This window comes from Cryptomeria japonica, chromosome 10 (genome assembly GCF_030272615.1).
Source record: "Cryptomeria japonica chromosome 10, Sugi_1.0, whole genome shotgun sequence".
In the NCBI taxonomy this organism is placed as follows: domain Eukaryota; kingdom Viridiplantae; phylum Streptophyta; class Pinopsida; order Cupressales; family Cupressaceae; genus Cryptomeria; species Cryptomeria japonica.
Genome location: NC_081414.1, coordinates 487,820,107 through 487,829,433, shown reverse-complemented (window position 1 = coordinate 487,829,433; position 9,327 = coordinate 487,820,107). Strand labels below are relative to the sequence as shown.

The window sequence follows — 9,327 nt, the reverse complement described above, 5'->3', positions numbered from 1 at the left end:
TTGATTGTGTGTTGATTAAGTAGAAAGGATTCTACATGTAAAGACTAAAATATATGACATATATTAAAAAACTAAAACTATAAAATAAATTTTGAATAAATAAAATGATTTAAAGAAATTAAATAATTTTTAAATAATTTTAAAGTAAAATAAAATAACTTAAAAATATACTATCACTTGATTAATTAAATAGGGAAGTTTTATTTCCCACTAATATACCCACCACCGTTGAAGGAGCATGGATACGGGTCAGATACAACTATCTCCCTAGCGGTGCGTACTTGTAATATAAACCCATACACACAACTCTTCATAGGATAATAAGAAGTTTAGCCACAGAAACCCTAAAAACCCCCCTAGGGTGCTGGTCCATCTCTTAAATAAATCTAATAGGGATTCTAATTACTCCACGGAAGGCAGTTCGCAGAGCGAGCAAGGAAGATTCATAGCCGCCATGGGTCGAAGTAAGTCTGTATTCTCACTTCTCTATTATTTGATTTTGAAAATATACTGCTGATCATGGAGAAATTTGTTCCAACCCGCCAAGGCTAGAATATAAGAAATCTTTCACATATAATGAAACCCTAGATTCCTTGCACAAGTAATGTAAAATCGCTGATAAGGTATGTAAGCTGAGGGTTGCAGTATGGCCACGGCAACTTTTCATGGCCACGGCAACTTTAGGTTCAACGTCTTATATTACAAACTAGAGATATATTACATGTTTTTATTGGTCCCTGCTGTATCTGTAAGAAACTTTTTTTTAAGAAAGATCTGAGATGGCACATATATATATTTTTGTGTATGAAAAGGGTATTTTTGTCGATGGAGAAAACTCAGTGACGGGCACAAATGTACCGCTTGTTACATTATGTGGTTATTTTTGGTTTTCGTCGGACCTGATATAGCATTGGATTTAACTTTGAGTGCCATCTTTCTAGTTTGCATTCCCGGCCCTTTTGGATATTGAATTCATTGAGGTTCATCTCCTTGTCCACATCCAGGAAGCTTGTTAACAGCTTCATAATCTTTCGGTGGTTTGATTATTGAACATAAATATTAATCTACCACTGAAAGAGCAGATGGACTTCAATGAATTCGAGGTTCTCCACATCGAAGGTTTCGTCTATTCCCGAGGATGGTGCAGCCCGTGGAAAATTTTAAGAATTCATTCTCCACTTAGATTGATGTTTGTGCTGATCATCGTTGAACCCCATGGCGGAAATGACAACTGGGATCCATTGAAAGGCTGTGAATGCTTTGAACATTGGCCAATATCCTGCACCAGGATGAAAACCAGTGTAACAACATCATCCAAGATTTTTGAGCCTCTGGCATCATTGAGGCCTAGTCGAGGACTCAAATGTTTTTTTTTAATATCCTCTGATACACCCGCTTCCAGCAAGACGATTACAACTATTGAATAAATGTTTGTATTAATTCTATACCTGTGTGCAATGGAGAGGAATAGATATCACGGAATGCTACCTTGACTGCGTGTATCATGATCACTGCACTAACCTTGAATACCCTTCTCAACCAAAGATCAATTAATTATTTCACCCAGAAAGGCTATCTGCTGCTTCCTGGCAACCAATCTTCCTGTGATATCCATAATCTCAGAGAGGCAATACTCGCAGAGGAATAGATCACGGAATGCTACCTTGACTGCGTGTATCATGATCACTGCACTAACCTTGAATACCCTTCTCAACCAAAGATCGATTAATTATTTCACCCAGAAAGGCTATCTGCTGCTTCCTGGCAACCAATCTTCCTGTGATATCCATAATCTCAGAGAGGCAATACTCGCTTAAATGAAAATGGAATGATTCGTGTAAAAGTAAAACCCTGCCGTGGGAGCCATCTACGTGTCTACCCGTGATGTTTCATGTGCTAGAGCCTACCATATTGAAGGACGTTCTTCCTTCTGTTTTCATGTGCGACTAACTTTCTTGCCGGCATTGCAAGAGGTTTGTTTTCTAAACAATATGCGATCATTCTTGAATAGGCTAGGGTCTAGATTCTTCCACATGGCTAATGACTTCTCAACAGTATACCCCTTCTTGACATCTATTGCAAAATTTGCCAGTGTATCCTCGTGGGTGTTAATTTCCCTCTACACTTGTCTTATTGTATAGTCTTCCAATTGATCTACAAGCAGCCAAATTTGGCTCAATATTTTATTAATTTTCCAATTGGGTGCCCCCCTTTCCCAGTGGCATGAACAATAACCATGGAGTGACCATCCACTCTCACCTGATTGTGAAATGATCACTTATGTGCAGTCCCAAGTAGCAGTACTCGAGCCTCTAATTTGTTATTGGTTCTGTTCACTAGCCCCTTTAAAGCTGCTCCAACTAGAATTTATTTGTGATTTCTCAATATGCAACCAACACCAGATTCTTTTGGGTTTCCTCTGAAAGCGCTATCATGCTTAAGTTTACACCAGCCTTGAGTGGTGCAGTCCAACACACCTTAGTCCTCAGATTCGCTGATGGATTAATTCATTAGTAATTTATATTATATATATAATTTGTTAATTTTTCTATCATATTAAATACTTAAATCCAATTTTTTTGAGGTAGGTAAATTGTGGCCTTGCGGATCACTCCCCTTGAGTAAATAATCGTCAAAAAATAAAACAAAATCTGTGCATAACTTTGCAAACGCCAAGTGCTTGTTTAACTTTGCCGACTCTGCTGTGCAAGGCGAAACCTTTTTGGTGTTATTCTCTGATAAAAGTCAACTTTTTGTCTTTGATATATATTGAACGAAGAATACAAAAATAACAATTTCTTACTGTTTGTTCTTATGATGAATGAAATACTTTGAGTACTGTTACAAATGTTGTAAATTCCAATATGATCTTCGTTTTATGCTGTTATCCATTTGTAATCTTGCTAATTGCCTAAATTTGATCAAAAACCTTCTTTAAAGGCAGTCAAAGCGATGAAAACACTACAGTAGGTTTACAATTCTGATGTAGTTTAATGTCCCTAAAAATTGAAAAAAGATTAACCAACACCCCTCATACATCTCCCGTAGAAACTTAAGGGGAACAAAGGAAATTTAATGTGGTGCCAAATAAGACAAACCACATCAGCCATAATAAGACAAAAGACACTAGAAGCGAAAAGAATGAAAAGAGATCGGGTAATTTAGAGAAGCGCTTGGGAGAAAATCACAGGCAGAAAGAAAGTACTCATTTAATATTTAGTAAACACTAACTAATTTCTGGTTAGGAAAGGTCAAAAGTTCAATGAAGGGTTGTATACCTTGAGCAAGACCTGTCAGCTGCTCTGTTCCTATCATGTAAAGTTTGTATGTCGTCGTTATTTTCCTCATTTCTGCTTGAGTGTCTTGTTTTATCTCTCATAGTGTGTTTGATCTCTTTACCAACTGCCTATCCAATATATTTTAGATCATTAAGGTTCTTTGAAATTTACCTACTGCTATTGTTAGTGTGCTTCCACCTTCAGAAAAAGGAGGGTTTAATCTAGAGATTGCAACTTGGGTTATTATTTTGATTTAAGGTAATGTGCATTCTTCTTAATGTACTACACAGCTCTCTCAGGGGTTTGGCTTCCACAAAATAAATATATGGTGAACGGAAGCAGCCCCGACAGATTCTCCATTAGGTGTTTTGTAGGTTTTTGTTGACCTGGGCAATAAATCCAGGCCTGGTCTATGCAAGATTTTAGCCATTTTAAGCTTAATTTGAATAATGGTGTTCTCAATTGTGATTTTCATGTTACCACTCAAAATTGAGTATTTTAAAGGGAAAGATGAAAGTTGCATCTGGCTCATCTTGCATGAACAACACCAGATCTCAAATTTAGTTTAAAATGGATTGAATAATAATGAACGGGTCATATCCTGGTTTCTTTGTCACTGGAAGGCGAAACGTTTTTTGCACAGAAAAAATATTTTCATGAATCTGTTACCCTGGTATGTGCTTGCTTTGCTTGTTTAAGTTTGTTATAGACAATCGTGAGCCTGCTTACTCTAAATTTGGAGACAATTTGTTGGAATGATACCAAAGTGAATAGGCACGAGCCTGAAGAAGCTGGTATCATTAGCCTGAAGAAGCTGGTATCATTTTGGGAATCAATGGTTAAAATGCAGAGTTGTTTCTCTACCTATGCAGCCTTTTAATCTTGGTTCTTTCATTTTCAGCGCATCATTCATGAAAAGAAAAATTAATAAATATACCTGAAAACTTTCAGGCACATTGAATAGTTTTTCCTGTTGTTTTTGCTAGTTGGAATTTGCCAAGCTTAAAGAAAGATTGTATTGATTTGGAAACTGGAATAATCCTTATTTCCTATTGTATTGAGCCATAGTCAATGCATGCGATCATCTTTTAATGCTCTTTATTTCTCTAATTGTTTGTCACGCTCTGATTATATTTTGATTGGTTTGCCTAGGACCTGCAAGATGTTATCGTCAAATTAAAAACAAGCCATATCCCAAATCACGGTATTGCCGTGGTGTGCCTGATCCAAAGATCAGGATTTATGATGTTGGCATGAAAAGGAAAGGTGTTGATGAATTTCCATTCTGTGTTCACTTGGTGAGTTGGGAGAAAGAAAATGTAAGCAGTGAAGCACTTGAGGCTGCCCGAATTGCTTGCAACAAATACATGACAAAGGCTGCTGGAAAGGATGCCTTTCATCTCCGTGTTAGAGTTCATCCATTCCATGTGTTACGTATCAATAAGATGCTTTCATGTGCTGGAGCTGATAGGTTTGCCTCCTGGAAATTCTCTTTCAATGTTTTTAACTTTTCATTAATTGTATCTTTTCTTTCCTTCTAATATTTAATGTGATTATCCTTTCTGGTTCTAGGCTTCAGACTGGAATGAGGGGTGCCTTTGGAAAACCTCAAGGAACATGTGCCAGAGTAGACATTGGGCAGGTTCTCTTATCTGTGCGCTGCAAAGATAACAATGGAAATCATGCACAGGAAGCTTTGCGCCGTGCTAAGTTCAAGTTCCCTGGGAGACAAAAGATTATTGTCAGCAGAAAATGGTGAGACAGTAATTAAATTTTCTCATCATTTTAACTAACATCATTGTTTTTTTAATTAAGGGTCAATAGGTTCTGATGGGTTCCAAAAACCCAGTTACATCAGACTGTTTGTTAAAAAACTTCTGAAATCTGATATTTGCTTGCGCTACTTTTTGTAGGGGCTTTACAAAGTTTTCTCGTGTTGATTACCTCAAGTGGAAGGAAGAGAATCGCATTGTTAGTGATGGAGTTAATGCAAAGGTTTGTTAACTAAGTCTATTAAATTTGTCCCTATTTGTATGTAATTATGCTTGTGTAAGGAACTAGTTTGTTACTGGAGTGAATGCAAAGGGTTGTTTTTACAAAAGCATTTCCATAAGTAGCTAAAAACAAAATGTAATAATGCCCTAATTTTATCTTCTTGATTTTTATTTTGGAATCAGCTTTTGGGATGCCATGGGCCTTTATCAAACAGGCAGTCTGGAAGGGCTTTTCTATCAGCTGCAGTGTCTGTTTAACAAGGCATGTTGATTTGCAGACAATTCTGGAAAGTGTTGTAGTGTTGACATTATTGTCAAATTTGTCTTTACATTTTTGGAAATGATCTTATGATCAAGCCAATGCCACTTTATACTTGCGTCCAGTTACATCTGAGAAAGGATACGAGAATTTATGATTAAGCACATCTGGTTTTGTGCTTTTAATTTTCCTTTTATGGATATCATACTTCCAATTGAAATATGCATTTATTTTGCTATGTTAATTAAATTTTTATAATTAGTGTGCCTTAATCTGTTTGGACTATTTGTCAGGCACACATGATCCATTAGTTTTGGTAGATGTCCCTTATCGATGTCTTTTTAGTTGGTTTGCAGTGGAATATCTAGTTTATATTCATGGTAGCTTTGCTTTTCTTATCTTTACTGTATGACATTTCTGGTTGCTTCAGATATAGTTAACGTGCCTAAAGCTTTGGAGATAGTTTTTCTTCGTCGTCATCATATTAAACTGTTTACGTGCTATAGGAGTAATATTCTGACCTTCAATTTTGCTATATGATTTTGTTTTATGTGCAATTTCTTAATATGTGAAAATTGACATTATATTAACACGTATATAATAGAATTATTAGTGTACTTTTCTTTGGGGTGGGGCAGCGATTACTGTGAAACACCCTTTTTGAAAGGTTGCATCAGTAAAAAGTTTTAACTTGAAACGCAAACCGACACCTGAGCTAATACCCCATGCACAGTATGACTTAGACCGAGAAAATCCATCTTTTCCATATTTTCAGGATGAGTTCTTTGCTTGCTTTGTTCATAGTACTTGTGTGTGTCTTTACTTTTCATTGTTATCTATATCAAAAGTTATTCAATATTGTTTCTGGATTTGATTGTCTTAAAAAGAGTTTTTTCATAATGTTTCAGATCACGCTTCCTGATTCTTTAATCAGGATAAAGAGATTTCAATATTGTTTCTAGATTTGATTGTGTTGGAGTTTTTTAATAATGTTTAGGCTACAAGACACCCTATGATCTCTCTTAAGGATAAAGAGAGCTCGAATGTTATGAATACTTTAATCAGGATAAAGAGATTTAGAGGAGAGGATCAATATCGTTTCTAGATTTGATTGTGTTGGAATTTTTTAATAATGTTTAGGCTACACCCTATGATCTCTCTTAAGGATAAAGAGAGCTCGAACGTATTGATTTTTTTCCAGTCACTATATCTCTGTATAACCCTCAAATAATTTACGTGGAGAGCGAAGTCCAGGTGCCTCTTGGATGAGGACCAGGAAACGTGGCTGATTTGGAGGGGGAATCATACCCTTAAAGGTGTACTAAAATCGAACCCAAGACAATCTACCTTCTTGATATTATGTGATTAGCCCCTTGCAAACTTAACTTTGCCCTTTTGCAATTTATACAACTGGGAAATTGTAAACCTTGTAAAGGAATATTTGATATTATGTAAAGTTATTGTCAATATACGTGGGATGCTATTTATTGTGAGATGACAATATTTGCTAGAAATACATTTAATGTTGGTGGCACATTGAGAAAAGTGCATTTGACATTTTCGGGGTTACGGATTGGTGAGCACAAGGCTCATTGGGCTCATTGGAGGAAGCTAATTTACGGAGATTACTGTAAGTGTATTCTTGAGGCTGAAATTGATATGCCCTGGGATTTGTGCACACTTTGTAGCCTAACTTTAAGATTCATTAATTATTGATGGCAAGGCCATTTGCAAAGGGATATGTCTATTCTGGTTCCAAAATGACAGTAGCGATTGACTAACACGCATGTTAGTTGTGTGTTTTACACCGTCGATTTTGCAATAAATGGAAGCTAATTTACGGAGATTACTGTAAGTGTATTCTTGAGGCTGAAATTGATATGCCCTGGGATTTGTGCACACTTTGTAGCCTAACTTTAAGATTCATTAATTATTGATGGCAAGGCCATTTGCAAAGGGATGTGTCTATTCTGGTTCCAAAACGACAGTAGCGATTGACTAACACGCATGTTAGTTGTGTGTTTTACACTGTCGATTTTGCAATAAATGGTTGCGATTGACTATCATGTTGCTATCACGCTATATGAAAGGTCTGTTTTGGAGCCAGAATAGCTTCGGCCTTTACAAAGCTTCTAGCATGTTTTCCTTATATTGTTGCTCATCCTCTTATAAATAAGAGGAATAGGATGGATGCCATTTTATAGCACTTGGATCATTTTGTATTTGCTCATTGTGAGTTGGTCTTGGTATAAGCAAATTGGTGCTTAAGTTGCTTTATGAGATCTTGAGAAACATGGAGTGAGATGTGAGGATTTTACTTGTAATTCTTGGGACTCTTATTCGCGTTGCATATTGAGAAGAGAGCCAATGAAGATAAACATCCCTAGAATTTGTTTTGTGGAGATCTGTGGTTGAGGGAGATTTACAATTGGAAAAAGCTAGAAAAGGCTTTGGAAAGGTACACATAGTGAAGCCACCTCTACAAGTTTGTTGTGTGAGGAGGCATTTTGATATTGTTTATGGTTTTCTATTTGACTATGCCATGTTGGTGAAAATATTGCCTACCCTTATAAACAACTGTATAAACACTTATTTTGTATTCACATCACTGAGAAAATGAATGCATTTATTTGAGCATGAAAATAAGAATCGTTTTTCTTGTGGATATTTTTAAAATAAAGAGGAATGTATTTTTTTTAACTTTGCCGAAAGCCATATTTAAAAGTTGGTACTCTTAGCATGATTTAGGATTTGATTGGCTGTAGGAGGTTTGCAATAGTATTCTCAAGTAGAAGAGTGAGCTTTGTGTGTTCGTGATTAGGAATATGGAGAGATGGTGTTTGCAAATCTTCAAAGAGGCACTTGCAAGTTCCGTTGCATCCATTAATGAAGGCAAGCTGTTTGAAATATTGTATGATTCTCCTTTGCAAATTTTCAGAAAGACACTTGCAAGTTCCATTGCATCGATTAATGAAGGTAAGTTGTTTGAGATATTGTATGATTCTCCTTAAAAACATTATTAGACTTGGAGGTCCATAATGAAAGAAACTCTAGTGTGTATCTCTTTATATCGAGGACAAATTATGTTTGAGTGTCTTTTGTGTGACCAAAATATATGTATTTTGAGTGTTGCGTGTTTGTATCTATGCTTATTTTCACAACGTCAAGTGATAAACTTACCTATTATTGGTTTGGAAGCTTAGAGCATTACTTGCAAGTTCCATTGCAAGTTCCATTGCATCGATTAATGAAGGTAAGCTGTTTGAGATATTGTATGATTCTCCTTAAAAACATTATTAGACTTGGAGGTCCATAATGAAGAAACTCTAGCGTGTATCTCTTTATATCGAGGACAAATTATGTTTTTGAGTGTCTTTTGTGTGACCAAAATATATGTATTTTGAATGTTGCGTGTTTGTATCTATGCTTATTTCCACAATGTCAAGTGATAAACTTACCTATTATTGGTTTGGAAGCTTAGAGCATTGAGATTGCAAACCCGAAGCTTGGATCTTGGAGTCATTGACCATTATATCATAATTATTTCTTATATTGAAAATGAGTTTCAATGTGTAAATTAAGAATGTTCATCAATGTAAAAGTTTTTGAGATATCAAACATCGTGTTATTCTCGTTATATAATTTTGAAGAAAACAAATATCAAAGTGGTTAAATTTGCTCGACTAGAAATTATGAGTTTTATAATCATTTGATAAATCTTGTTTTCAATATATATATATATATATATATATATATATATATATATATATATATATATATATATATATATATATAT

General features: G+C 35.5%; 1 protein-coding gene across 1 annotated transcript; it reads left to right on the top strand.

The window, feature by feature from the left end:
* Positions 1-300: 300 nt before the first annotated feature.
* On the top strand, positions 301-5,803 carry LOC131039396 (large ribosomal subunit protein uL16). Its single transcript, XM_057972126.2, has 5 exons — positions 301-464; positions 4,431-4,749; positions 4,851-5,033; positions 5,192-5,273; positions 5,456-5,803. The coding sequence occupies exons 1-5, from the start codon at positions 455-457 to the stop codon at positions 5,528-5,530; spliced, it is 669 nt and encodes a 222-aa protein (XP_057828109.1). The 5' UTR covers positions 301-454; the 3' UTR covers positions 5,531-5,803.
* Positions 5,804-9,327: the final 3,524 nt, after the last annotated feature.

Bases quoted from the DNA above. Each gene is read 5' to 3' on its own strand.
- LOC131039396 (XM_057972126.2), top strand. The intron at 4,750-4,850 runs GTTTGCCTCCTG...TTCTGGTTCTAG, and splicing joins TCATGTGCTGGAGCTGATAG to GCTTCAGACTGGAATGAGGG. The intron at 5,274-5,455 runs GTTTGTTAACTA...TTTTGGAATCAG, and splicing joins GTGATGGAGTTAATGCAAAG to CTTTTGGGATGCCATGGGCC.